The sequence below is a fragment of the Balaenoptera physalus genome (assembly GCF_965194825.1).
Source record: "Balaenoptera physalus genome assembly, chromosome: 10".
Lineage (NCBI taxonomy): Eukaryota > Metazoa > Chordata > Mammalia > Artiodactyla > Balaenopteridae > Balaenoptera > Balaenoptera physalus.
Genome location: NC_138889.1, coordinates 113,639,092 through 113,652,948, shown reverse-complemented (window position 1 = coordinate 113,652,948; position 13,857 = coordinate 113,639,092). Strand labels below are relative to the sequence as shown.

Below are 13,857 nucleotides of genomic sequence, written 5' to 3'. Positions count from 1 at the left end.
GACTTTTAGGGTGGGTGATTTGTTCTAAAACTGGGTGTAATGAAAGATTATTTAGAATGTGTTCACCTGCCTGCCTAAATTAGTAAATGTGTTTAAAAGGTTAAGCTGCTGGTTAAGACAGGGTGGCCCTGGCAAGGTTGTGGCGGGTGGGAGTGAGGCCCCGGGGCCGTCCTGGGAAGGCCGCGCTCCGGCTGCCAGGCAGGGGTTCTGGCTTCTGTTTTGTCAGGGAAGCCAGACATTAGGATTCCGACGTGCAGCACCTGGCTTAGCAACACCGTGCACGCACGACGCTGGCCTCCTGGAGGCCGGCCCCGCGTGTCCCGCTGTCTTGTTTCTGCCCTGCCCCGCCTCCTTTCCACAGGCGACAAGGCCCTGGACGGCTACAGCAAGAAGAAGTACGTGTGCAAGCTGCTCTTCATCTTCCTCCTGGGCCACGACATTGACTTTGGGCACATGGAGGCCGTGAACCTGCTCAGCTCCAACAGATACACCGAGAAGCAGATTGTGAGTGCGCGGGGGCGGGGGGGTTTCTTCTCATCAGGTGGCCGTTCAGTGTCTTGCTCTTTCTCTGCACCTTCCGTCTAGTCTGGGGATTTCCTGTGGGTTTAGGCGGGAGCTGCACCAAACCCCCGTTTGACGCGAGGGGTGCCGTTTCCCATGGGTCCGCCTTAGAGGGCAGAGGAGAGCGTTTCCTTACCCTCAGCGCCTTGCTGATGCGTGTCCCAGATGAGTTCACCCAGTGGCCCCTCCGGCCACTGCCTGTTTCTGAACCAGGCCCCACACCCACATGGTTTGAGAGCCAAGGGCAGGTGGGGGTCCTCGCCTTGCTCCCAGCTGGCCGGGTGCCTGGGCCCTGCCCACCCCAGGCTTTGTAATTGTAGCCCTGCATTCTCTTGGAGTAACGTTATTTGTATGTTTTCTTGAGTGTTACAAAGTAACATTTTCCTCTTGTCCAAAAATTTAACTTACAGAAAGTGAAAAAATACCCTAAATGCCCCAGGAGTTCTGTTAAGTATTGGTATTTACTCAACAGGAATTTATCGAGTGTCTGCCGGACCCAGCAGTGTGCTGGGGGTCCCTCGGGACATATGCCCATAAGCAGGTGTGGACCCTGCTCTGTTCCAGGGGGGAGACGGCATCAGACAGTCCCGTACACAGAGAATAGAGCTGTGGGCAGTGCCCAGTGAAAGAGGCGTGTAGAACCCTCCGGACCCTGAGAGGCGGGTGGCTAATAGGGAGGGCTTCCGGGGGGGCGTCCTGAGCTGAGACTGAGGCCAAGGGGTGCACTGGGGGCCAGGGCAGACAGAGCAGCAGCACCCAGTCAAGGCGCGTACGCGGAAGGGTGGAGCGGCTGGAACCCAGCGAAGGAGGCGAGCTCCTCCTGAGACCGACAGGGGCTGAGAGGTCAGCGTGCCCCTGCGTGGGGAGGGCGTGGACAGTGGGGGTGACAAGGGGCTGGAATTTGGCCTGGTGGTAAGCGGAAGATGGGGCCCAGAGACGGAGTGGAGAGAGGGGAGAACGGCAGTCAGCCGGGTTGCTGGAAATCACCATAGTGTCCCCGTTCCAGCTGAGGTAGGCCTTTCCGTCCTGGTCAGGCCGTGGTGAGCACAGGTCCCCGTGGATGAGTGAGTGGGATGGGGGGCACCAAGGTGTCTGATGCCGGTGGGGACAGTGCCTCTTAGGTTCGTCCCACAGAATCGTTCGCGGCGGAATCCGGGGGCAGAGCTGGCACGTTCAGCGGAAGGCAGCTGGGTCCTCCGTGGCCTGCCGGCGGCAGCGCCCCGAGCAGACTGAGACGGTGCTGGGGCTCGCTGAGGGCCGAGCACGTCTGCCTGGAGTGTGGGGCGCGCGGGCCGTCGCGAGCGCTGTGCTCTCTCGCCCCTCTGGAACCCAGGGCTACCTGTTCATCTCGGTGCTGGTGAACTCCAACTCGGAGCTGATCCGCCTGATCAACAACGCCGTCAAGAACGACCTGGGCAGCCGCAACCCCACCTTCACGGGCCTGGCCCTGCACTGCATCGCCAACGTGGGCAGCCGGGAGATGGCCGAGGCGTTCGCGGGGGAGATCCCTAAAATCCTCGTAGCCGGGTATGTGTCCGGTGCCCTGTTGAGAGTGTGGCCACCTCTCATGTTAAGTAGATCAACTGCGTGACTGCTGAAGGATTTACGGAGTGCGCTAACCTCCCCGTCTCACGTCTTACGTGGTGGGGAGATGGGGAGGCCAGGTGGACCTTCCGTCCAGGCAGAGGGAGCACGGCCGTCCTGCGGGCACGGGGCCCCTTCTCGCCCTTTCCCAGAAGCGTTCGCGCACCCCAATCCTGAGACTTCCCAGCACCCCGCACCCCCATCCTCTCCAGTCTGGAGGGAAGCTGAGTGGGGCTGAGCAGGCAGGTCTGGAAGAGTTTCCAACAGTGCTGTGCCGGGCTGGGCTCTGCCTTGCCCCCCGTCCTGTTCCAGGACGCTCTGCGCTTTGGGAGGGTGAGCCAGAGCCCACACCCGGGCGGCACGCCTGGCTGGATAGGGGTCCCAGCCCAGGGGGCGCGTCAGGACTCAGGGGACTGGCTTCTCTGGGACGACCCGCGAGCACATGGAGCGGGGCTCGGCACCTCCCAGCGCCTCTGGCCACGGGGACGCGGGAACGACCCGCGGGCAGCGCCGTGGAGAGGCCGGGGGGTGTCGGGAAGCGCGCCCACACCTCGCCAGAGCACGTGGTGTAGACGCGGGGTTCTCAGTGAGTGCTGTTGCCCCAGCACGTTTGGTTGTCACCACAACGGGTGTCTTCCTGGCATCTCACGGGTGGAGGCCAGGCATGCAGCTACACCCCCTACGGTGCACAGAGAATGGTCAGCCCGAGGTGGCAGCTGTGCCAGGCTGAGCACCTTGGCCGTGAGCAAGAAGCAGTGCGGTGGCAGGGTGGCCACAGGCCCGAGGAGTGTCGGCTGTGTGGCCGCAGGCCTGGAGGAGTGTCGGCTGTGTGGCCGCAGGCCTGGAGGAGTGTCGGCTGTGTGGCCGCAGGCCTAGAGGAGTGCCACCGGGGTGTCGCACCAGAGGCAGACGGAGGAGCCAGGCTGGAAGAGAGGCCGCGGGACCGCCTGATGGAGAAAGCGTTCCCGAACGTGAGAGCGCAGAGGTGGCGGACCCCCAGTAGCACGAGCACGGGAGAGGCGTGGCAGAGCTGAGCAAGCACGTGGAGAACCGAGGCGACACCGTTACACGCCTGTGAACCGCAAGACGCAGAGAGCACAGCGGGCGCCCCGAGAATCAAGTCACCGAGGTGGGAGAAAGACTCGGTGTGATCAGAGTGGGCCTGAGGGGCAGGCGGGGCTGGAGGTTGGAGCGGGACAGGAGGCGGCTGTGTCCTGACCCCCTCCTCCAGCCCCGCGCCAGCCCGAGCCCCGCCCCCGCCCGGGGCACAGTTAACCTGGCTGCGGGTTGCCGGTCTCTGCTTTCAGAAGCAAGCTCCCTGGGCTCGGTAAATACATACCTGTTGGATGAGTGAAATGTAAAATAGAGGTAATCTCTGCAAGTGTTCAGATAATTACAGAACACTTCCCTGAAGTAAAGGGTGGATTGCACTGCGGGTTGAACGGACACAGAAGGGTGCGTGCTGAGACACAGCCTGGAGGGGCCGAACCCGAGGTGGAGAAGAGAGCCTGCAGCAGGAAGATCGCGGACGGGTGTGCGGGGTGTGCGGGGAGCCGGCCTCGTTCTCTCAGTGTCAGCATCACAGGCAGCCGCTCTCCCCCCAGAAGCTCAGGTTGTGTGGACCTGCAAGCCCTCCTTGAAAAAAATGACCAACGCTTGAAATCCAGCGACCTAATAGACTCAAAGTGGAGTTGTGGGGACGGAGGTGCCCAGGCGTGGAGCTGCAAGGCTGAGGGCGGTGGGGCAGAGCCGGGAGGTCGGGGAGGGAGGGACGATGGGGCGCCCTCCAGGCCGGGACTGAGCTCTGGGCCCCGACCGGAGACAGAGTTGAAGCTCAGGGGGCAGCGGTCTCCTTGCCTCGCACCGTCCTCCGGTGTTCCCACCAGGAGAGGCTGTACGGGCAGGGTGGGCCGCCAGCTGGTAGGCCCCGTGGTAGAAACCAGCCGGCTTCTTTCAGCCGCAGTGTGTGGGCGCAGACGGCAGACGCCCAGGAGGCCGCGAGGCCTGGAGGTTGCCGCTGCCCGCTGCTCCTGGTGCACGCGGCGCGGGGCCAGAGAGAGGGACAGGCGTCTCCCCCTGCTCCCCAGAGGGTTTACATCCAAGAGAGAGGTTTTTACTGAAGTAATTTTTCTTTGGCATGGAATGGGGGGCAGTTTAGGGGTTTGTCATATCCGTTGGGAGTTATTTAGGAATAAAAAAGCTAAAAGGAGGTAAATGGTAATGACAGCCCCCAGACCCTGCTCTTCCCTCCATGGAACAGGAACCCCACTGCTTCTGTCAGCACTTAGGGGGCGTGGACAGGTTCTTCTCAGGCGTACTTTGATGGCCTCCTCTGGAACGCTCCTCGGTGGGCCTGCTGCTTGCCTGGCTGCATGGCAGCGTTTGGCTGGGGTTCGGGAGGAGGAGGGGTAAACAGCGTTGGGACCATCTCTGTCCTCGGTCAGCACTAAAACCAGGACAGGAAACCTTCCAGACGCCCCTTGCCCGGCGTAGCTGCAGTTGTTCCCGGGCCTTCCCGTGTGCTCCCGCGCCCGCCCGGTGTGTAGCGGAGGAGATCTCTAGGTGGACACGCAGCTCCATGGCCGTGCAAGGCTCTCTGATACTCTCCCCTTTGGACTGTGTGTTATTAAGTGAGCTTAAAAAATACTGTAATTCAGTTAATCAGTCCTTGGAACGTTAGCTGTCAGCCTGCGTAGCTGAGGTCGTGCACGGCACTTGGGGATCGCTGCTTCGGCGAGGGGCAGGTTAACGGTGCCAGGACCCCTTCCCGTCCACCGTGTTCGGGGCGACGTCCGTGGAGGTGGCCCCTCGAGCGGACGGCTGTCTGTCACTGTGCAGGCGTGGTCCCCACCGAGACCCAGCGCGGGAGGTGGGCCTGAGCTTGTTGCGTGGAGAGCTTGAAGCGGCCTTGCCCTGAGTGTCCCTGCAGCCCCCGCACGGGTGCGCCTCTGCTCCCGTGGTGACTCTGGGGGTTGTCCGTGGGCTCTGGGCCGGGCCGCCGGCTGGGCGCAGGAGTGACTGCTGTCTGCCTTGCAGAGACGCCATGGACAGCGTGAAGCAGAGCGCCGCCCTGTGCCTGCTGCGCTTGTACAGGACGTCCCCCGACCTCGTCCCCATGGGCGACTGGACGTCCCGCGTGGTGCACCTCCTCAACGACCAGCATTTGGTAGGTGCCCCTGGGCCAGGCTGCAGCCCCTCCCGTGGAGCAGCCTCTTTCGGGCCAGCGCCGTGCGAGCAGCTGCGTGTGACTTCCGGATGCTTGGGGCGACGTCCACGACCCGTCCATCGGGCCCGGGAGCCCCTGCCCTGGGGACAGACAGGGTGGGCTAGACAGGGCCTCTGGCTCACCCGGTCCCCAGGCGTTGGGGGGTCTCCAGCTTGCCGGCTGCAGGGACGAACAAGGCATAGCCCAGCATCTTCTGGAAACACCGCGCCCACTGAGGGCTTCACAAGGCGTGCCTGTCTGCACCCTGCTTAAGGCTGTCAGAGGGCCGTCCTGTAGCCCCCCGGGCTCTGGCGTGCAGGCTGCCTAATGCACATAGCTGGCGCCCGAGCCAGGCCCGAGCCCTCCCCGCGTCGCAGGCCAGGGCAGGGAGACGTGGAGCCGTTCGGGGGCTGTGGTTGGCCGTGAGTCACGGGCCCTTGTCCACGCTGACACCGGGAGGCGGGGCCGAGTAGGAAATGACGCTGGACAGAGTGGCCTTGTCCTGCCGGAATCCCGTTGTACAAACGAGAGAATCGAGGCTCCACACAGAATTTCCTGCTGAGCTGATAGATGTTAGCACGTTAGCTGGTTACTCCATTGTTTCCCAGAAGAGAAATCTCCCTTAAAGATTAAATGAAAAGTAACCCATCGGCATATGTAGACTCAGAGACGAGAGCTGGTGGTTGGGCGGCTTGCCTGTTGGGCTGCCCGGCGAGCTGCCCCTCCGTCGTTTCCGACGCTTACCAGGAACGTTCGAGTCTGCACAGGGCAGCCCTTCCTCGGAGGGGAGGGGGCGTCTGCAGGCCGTGCTGCGGGGCTGGGGGCCTCGGGCCGGGCCATGCTCCATATCTTCGGGTTCAGGCCCTGCCGTGGAGCCGGGAGGCCAGGCTGGAGGCCGTGGGGCGTTTTCCAGTTTTGCAGACGAGGAAACTGAGGCTCAGAGAGGTTGGACGGCTTCACACAGGTCCGGGCTTGAACCCGGAGCTGACGGCAAGGCAGGGCCGTCCAGAGCCCAGGTGTGGCGGGGACGCGGCCCAGTGCTCTGAGCAGGCGTTCTTGGGTACGGTTCGTGGCATTTTACCAGGAGTTGTCATCACTCCTGCCTTGTCGGGGGAGCTTTCTGCGGCCACACGCCGACAGGTGCCGAGGCCCAAGGCCAGCGACATCCAAACCGAGCGCTTTCCAGGGTGGCGGAGCCGTGTCTCGCCGGCCAGGAGGCTCTCCTCCTTTGACGCTTCTGTGCCCGGCTGTTTGGTTCGCTTTTGTATTTTCACGTACCCGGCTCTGTGGCCAGGTGCACCGCTTGGCGCCTTTGTGGTTCTAGGCCACAGGAGCCCAGCTTGCGTTGGGCGAGGCGGAGGGGCGTCTCAGCCAGCCCAGGGTGAGGCCGCGCCCGCCGGCCAGCTCTCCCTTCGCCTCTGCTGCTCTCTGCACCTGCGCTCTGTCCTCCGCGGGGCCGCGGCTTCTGTGTCACACACCTCCTGACTTTGCCACCAAAGGCGTGAGATTTGGCTTCTTTGGTCTCAAGGTCAGGAAACCCCAGGAAGAGTGTCACTCGCCCCCCCAGAGGGAGCAAGCCCTTCCGAGAGCAGTGGAGGAGGCAGGAGGGCTGTGACGCGCGGAGCCCTGTGCCAGGCCTGGCCCGCCCTGAGTCCTGCGCGGCCCGAGCCGTGTCCCGAGCGGGGAGAGGAGGCGGCCCGGGTCGGGGGTGGGGGGCTGGGGGCTGGCAGAGCCACGGCTGCGTGGGCCCGCAGCCCTCTCCTCACACCGCCTTCCTGCAGAGACCCACCGGGCGCGCAGGGAACGTGAGGAACTGCGCCTCGGGAGCCAACCAGCCCCAACTGACTTCTGTCAGAATGTTGCCTGATTCATCCCGCAGGTGAATCTTCCTGGGGAAGCAGGCTGTGTCCCAAACACTCAGAAGCCATGGTGAAAGAGACTCTGCCCTGCGGAAGCCGCGTGTTGCAAATGCCTGTTTGTTAAAGCTCTGTGTTTGGCCCTTATTGCCCACTGAGAAGCGGACAGTGAGGCCAGTTAGGTCCGTTTCTGTAGCGTGGCTTTCGTGCTTCCATCAGAACGACGGGAGAATAGCACGGCGGCAGCCTCTGGTGAGGTCACCGTGGTGCTGGGCCTGACCCTGCCTCGCTGCAGAAACTCTGCCGCCTTCTCCCACCTGCTCAGGAGTGGGGGTGGGGGAGGGACTGGGGGGATTATGTGATGATTCGAGGGAGCTTTGTTGGCATCCTTACACCCGTTTTTGTCAATGGGTGTCATTCGTTTTGTCTTTTCTTTCTTACATTTGCAAGAGACCTTCTCTACTTTAGCCAGTGTCTCCCTCCAGGAGACGCGAGTTACTGGGAGTAAATACTAGTGCCCCAGGACGTCGGTAGAGACTCCCCTGGGCTGCGTGGAAGGTCCCCGTGTGCTGAGGCCAGGGGCCGCGGGGCTCCGTGGGGAGGGTCGGGTCTCATCCGGGCCCGGTGGTGCTTCCAGGACAGAGGGCAGAGACATGGCTTGGACTACTCTTCAAAATGGGGAAGAATGGGCTTTTCAGTTGCCGTTTTACACGATCTCAGTTTTGGGTTGTAAAGATTCATGTGAGTCTGAACACGGTGTGCCCACCCGGAATGATCTAGATCGGAGCAGCGAGTGCAGAGGCAGGCGATGGGCGGGTGGAGACTGGGGCCCGGAGCTGCTGCCCCGCACTGGCCTTCACTGAGGCAGGGTCTGGGCTAGAGGGGTGCTGGGTTTCCCAGTTTTCAGAGAGAAACTAGAACAAGAAAACAACCTATGTGTGCACCTCACTTTCTAAGCACATTGAGAGCTGATCAGAGTGGGCCTGAGGTGGCCCTGGGCTGCCTCTGCCTTTGTTCCTCTGAGTTTAAAGTTCTGTTTAGAAAATGAGTTTAAAATGAGAGGGTGTCGTCAGGAGCTTTGGCGTCTAAATGTGTGTGTGTCTCCTCTCAGGGTGTGGTGACCGCCGCCGCCAGCCTCATCACCACCTTAGCACAGAAGAACCCGGAAGAGTTTAAAACCTCTGTCTCTCTGGCCGTCTCCAGGTTAAGCAGAGTAAGTCCGTCGAGGGGAACGGAACTCGGTGGGTTTTGGTCTTAGTTATTTTCTTAATTAATATATGTACTTTTTGGAATGCAAGATGTTTGGGTCAGTTTGTAAGTTCAGGGGTGGACATGTCTTGGTTAATAGCTGATCGGCTTTTCTTTCGACCTTTTTGTCAGAAGTGCCCTGTTCGCGCGGCAGAGTGCACAGAGCGGGGCGGCTCAGCCCCTGGCCCCGCCACGGGGAGGGAGCGTCCTCAAACTGCATTCAGCTCTGCGCTTTAAATTTTGTGTGGCAAGATCACACAGCATATGTTGTTTTGTGATTGGCTTGCTTTGCTCGACACGTGAAGTTGGCGAATTGTTTCGCGTGCCGATGGCTGGTCCCTGCTGCTGTGCAGCGTCTGTGCCCCGCCCGCCTGTGCCTTGTCTTGTCCAGCACTTAGCCCTCCCCCGGAGGTGACTGTGAGGAGCCTGGCCCCGCCCAGCGCTGGGCGCTCTCTCGCGTTGTGACCTGGTCTGCGTTTTCCTGATTACCTACGAGCTGGGCAGCTTTGCACGTTTACTAGCTCTTGGAATACCTTCTTTTGTGAAGAGCCTGTCCAGTCTTTCACCCACTTTCCCATGGCGTTGTCTTTTTCGTTGTTTTATAGAAGTTCTTGTTTTATTTTGTTAATTTACCTTAATTTTGTATTTCTTTTTACATTTATATTTACTTATTTTTTTGGCCGCGCCACGTGGCGTGTGGGATCTTAGTTCCCGACCAGGGATCGACCCCGGGCCCCCTGCAGTGGGAGCGCTGGAAGTGAGGAGTCTTAGCCACTGGGCCGCCAGGGAAGTCCCCTTTATATATTATAGATACGAGCACTTTGTTGGTTAGATGGGGTTGAACCAAACAGAATTGCCAACTTTTAACCATTATTGATCTACAAAAATGCCAGCTTCGTATGGTTCAGCCTACTCTGTGCTTAAAAATCTTGTCCTGCGCTGTAACTTGCCATTTCAGTCTCTTATGAAGTCTTCTATGATCAGAAATTCCACATTTTCATATAGTCAGACTTACTAATCCTTTCCTGTATGGTTAATGCCTTCGTGTCCTTAAATGTCTGAAGTTGTTCCCTGTTCTGAGGGCTCGCGTGCAGGTCGACGAGCCACCTGGGACAGGTGTCTCTGTGTGGTGCTGCTTTCTCCCCGCAGGCTCTGCGCTGCCCCTTGGTCCCACACCAGCAGCTGAGTCTGTGCTGCACTCCCTTGGTTTCTGTGTACCTCTTTGCACCAGTGGTGTGACTTTGGGTTAATTTGATGCCTCGTGGGGCCAGTGTTCCCCCACTCAACAGAATCCTACTGGGGCTGCCTTTAACCTGTAGGTCAGTTTTGGGAGAACTCAAATCTATGTAGTATTGAGATTTTCAATCTATGACCATGGTATTTCTCTCCATTTACTTAATCTTTAATTTCTCTCAAAAATGTTTCAGCTTCTCGAGTAGAGGTTCTTTTATTTTTTATTCGTCTTGTCTTTATATACTTTACTTAAAAAATGCTGTTCTCAATGACACCCTATAAATGTTATTATACAATAGCGTATGCTGGTTTGCACAGTTGGTTTTTGTTTATTGCTCTTGATGTTGGCAATTTTGCCAAACTCACCTATTAATTTTGGTAATTGATACCTGGATTGCTTTGGGTCTTCCTCGTATTCCATCATGTGGTCTGTGGACCATGACAGTTTTTTTCCTTTCCCAGTCCATATTTGTTTATACTTTCTGCTTTATGGCTCCAATCGGGACCTCCACTGCAGTGTTGAACATGAGAGATAATTGGTGTCTTGTTTCTACTCTCGAAGGGGGAAGGTCTATGATGTTTCACTGTTAAGTACGACGTAGGCTGGTTTTGTCAGTGTTCCTTCTCTTTGCCACATTAAGGAAATTCCTTTCTATATCTTTGCTAACATTTTTATCATTGATTAACTGGTGAAGCCATTTGAATTTAGGGTTTTCTTTGTGAGACAACTTCTAATTATGCATTCAATTCAAATTCAATTCTTGACATTTGCTGACTTGTGTAAATATTCAGACAGATTGGCGGGAAGTTATTCTGTGTGCCGGCTTCACACTGACGTCTCTCTTCTCCATTTTGACGCTGCATATTTGCCCTTTTCGTGTTTTGCTTGATTAATCTCATCAGGTGTGTAAGAATTTCTTTTGACTTTGTTGGTCCTATTTTGATTTTTCTACCTATTACTTTCTGCTTATATCTTTATTGTTTTCTCTACTTTCTTTGGGTTAATTTGCTAGTCTCTTTCCGAACCCTTGAGATGAATTTTTCAATGCTTTTGTTTTTGTATTTGTTTCATTGTGTGCATTTAAAGCTGTAAGTTTGTCTCTAAGTGTGGTGTTAGCTGCATGAGACGTATTCGAAAGGCAGCCTTTGTTGGCCGGCTGTGTCCACGCGGTGGTGCGGTCCTTCTTCCACTCGGTGCGCCCGCACCCGCTTCTGCTGGTCCTGTCAGTGCTTTACACGGCTTGGAGCTCACCCACTGCAGGAGTGGCCGTGTCTCAGGTCACTCATGACCTAGTGTCTCCACTGCGAGCTTGTGACAGGAGCCGCTCCGAGCTCCCAGGCGCAGGACGTGGGGAGGCGCTGGGCTGCGTGTTGGTGGGCGTGTGCTGCCTTAGGGACAGTCCCGTGTTCAGGAGGCTGAGGGGGTGTCTGTCCTGCCCAGACTGTGTGGGACAGGCGGGTGGCAGCGTGATGGGAGGCCGCTTGCTCTCGGGCCTGGGCAGCTCGCGGCGGGGCCTGTGCTCGGGGCGGTGTGGGTGCAGGGCCTGGACCGAAGGCCTCCCTTCTGCGTTTAATGCACTTTCCCAGTCCAGGCTCCGAGAACGCTGTACCGAGGGCGGGGTCGCTGTGGCGCTCTCGAGGGTCCGGTGCCCAGGGTTTGTGTCCCGCGGGGGAGGGGCGTCATCGCGCAGTGGCTCCTCCTGGGGCCTGGGCGGCTGTGCTCCTGCCCCTCAGACACAGACAGGTGCGCCGCACGCTCTCAGCACACCTGCCCACGGTGTCTCATCCCCCGTGCTGTTTTGCAGATCGTGACGTCGGCCTCCACAGACCTCCAGGATTACACGTACTATTTCGTCCCGGCTCCCTGGCTGTCAGTCAAACTTCTGAGGCTGCTGCAGTGCTACCCGCCCCCAGGTGACAGTGTGCAGCAGAGGCCTCTCCGCAGGGGTTTACTGCAGCGTGTTAGGGTTAGGTCTCTTGTTTGCTATCTTTAAAGTCCTCTCCGGTGCTGGCTCTTGTTCTCTGGATCTTTCTGTGATGCTGCCATGGCTCTTGGCTTTCCCCAGCAGCTGGTAGAGAAATCACAATTTTGGTACGGCTCGGGGTGATCTCTGTTTTTATGAGTAATTCTGGAAACTGTTTGAAACCTTACATCCTAAGTTGTTAACAATCTGTGTAACCTTAAAGTACACATCACGGATATTGTTATGTTCGTGTTTTATTCTAAAACATTACGTTTGACTAGTATGATAGGTATCTAGAAATAGAATTTCCTGGTTGAAGAATGCACAAGAGAATTTGTGTTCAATACTTCCAAATTGCCTCTACAAAGATGGTTTTATTGTTGTAACCTTCACATTTTAATCTTCATTTGTGTTTGTACAAGGTATGTCTTTGTTAAATTCCAGTAACTTTCCATTCTGAGTCTGTTTTATGCTAAAGCGTGAGCCACACACCCTGCGGCAGAGCCCTCACGTGGGAGCGGGAGCGGGACCCCACTGTTGCCTCCCCCTCCCGCCCGCCGGCCGCCCCCGTCTCCCCTGCAGCAGTAGTTCTCTCCGTGGAACTGACCTCTGCCTCCTTTATTCCGAGACCTGGGGCGACTCCGACCCCCGATGGGGGTGAATCTCATCACCCTCCTCCTCCTTTCAGGCCCCTGCCCCCCATCCCGGGGCGGCTTTGGTGGCCCTGCCCTCCGTCCGCTCAGGTGTGCAGGGCCTGCCCTCCCTGAGCAGCTGGTGGTTGGGTAGGTGCCTTAGATGTGCTGCAACAGTTTCTGGAGTTTTGGTATTTTTAGTGCTTTCTTAGTCTTTTTTTGGTCCGTTATTTCTTTTCTTCTGGTTTGACTAGAACTTTAAAATTTTCTTTCTCATTTTATTGCTCTTCATAGCGTTTTCTCTGTTTCTGTTGGTAATAGCAGGTAGAGGAAAAAACCTTTTGCTCCCGCTTCCCTCAGACTTTCATATCCTGTGTTTTGTCCACGTCTCTGAGATTTTATCTTCCTTGACTTACGTAATCTACATTTCAGCAAAGCCTCGTGTATGTGATTCTGTTAAAATGTACGTGTCGTTACCCTGGCTGTCAGCTCCTCTTACTTGAAGCAGCCACACGGTTTGAGTAGGGGTCCTCGCCCTTCCTTTCGGGGTTGTGAGATGAGGGGTACCAGTACGCAGGTGGGGCGGCCGTGCGGGCCGAGGGGAGCCGGGCCAACGTCTGTCTGTCTCGCCCAGAAGACCCTGCAGTGCGAGGCCGCCTCACCGAGTGCCTGGAGACGATTCTGAACAAGGCCCAGGAGCCGCCCAAGTCCAAGAAGGTGCAGCACTCCAACGCCAAGAACGCCGTGCTCTTCGAGGCCATCAGCCTCATCATCCACCACGACAGGTGGGCCCCGCGCCTCCCCCCGCGCCGCCCTCCCCGGCGGCCTGAGGGCGCCGCGCTCTGAGCCGCCCCGCGCGCGCTCTGGCCTCAGAGCCTCCACGCCGTGAGCTTGACTGCCGTGGTCTCACTTCCCCCAGAGGGCTCCCCTGCTTCTCTTGGGCGTCCTGCCCGACCTGCTGCTCCCAGGGCCACCCGGGAATGCGGCGTGAGCACGTGCGCCCTGTAGGCTTTGTTGGTCCGAGGCTGTGGTGGGAAAGCGTGTGGAGGTGGCACGGGGAGGGGAGGGGGAGGCGGAGGGAGGGGAGGGGGTGGGGGGTGTTCCTGCGGCCCCGCCTTCCTGCAGCGCTTCCGCCAGGTGCAGCTGCCTGAGCTCTGCGGTCCACGGGGCTGGGCACTGGTAACAAGACTCTCCCTCTCGGAGGGGCCTCCTTGTCCTTGTTGACTGTGTTCAGAGGGCAGAGTAAAGAGCGAGCAGAGACTTACGCCAAGTTTCATGTAGTCGGTACTTAAATAGCCAGTAATCTCTTTTATATCATCTCCGTCCGTGCGTCTGTCTCTTGGCGTCGCAGCTTTTGTCCGGCTGTCGGCCAAGCGGGTTCTCTGGCTGAGAGCCCACCCCTGGGTGAGGCTTGGTGAAAGCCGGGTCCCCCTGCCACCCCCGCCCCACCAGCTTGGCGTGGAGGCTCAGGGTCTCAGCTGCCCTCGACCCTCTGGAGTCAGGGGTTCTGCAGATGCACTCAGAAATGCTCTGGGGGACGCAAGGCGCGGGTCCTCGTGTGGTGCCAACCAGAG

At 58.3% G+C, this 13,857-nt stretch overlaps 1 protein-coding gene across 5 annotated transcripts in view; it reads left to right on the top strand.

The window, feature by feature from the left end:
* The window catches only part of AP2A2 (adaptor related protein complex 2 subunit alpha 2), a 62,920-nt gene that overhangs the window by 33,689 nt on the left and 15,374 nt on the right, over positions 1-13,857 (top strand). For 3 of the 5 annotated variants that reach the window (XM_082476479.1, XM_082476476.1, XM_082476478.1), the window contains exons 3-8: positions 362-504; positions 1,895-2,088; positions 5,182-5,311; positions 8,318-8,419; positions 11,493-11,601; positions 12,918-13,068. In XM_082476479.1, coding sequence (XP_082332605.1) covers positions 362-504; positions 1,895-2,088; positions 5,182-5,311; positions 8,318-8,419; positions 11,493-11,601; positions 12,918-13,068 — 829 coding nt within the window. The remainder of the gene's footprint in view (positions 1-361; positions 505-1,894; positions 2,089-5,181; positions 5,312-8,317; positions 8,420-11,492; positions 11,602-12,917; positions 13,069-13,857) is intronic. The other 2 variants (XM_082476477.1, XM_082476480.1) reach the window with 2 other exon arrangements.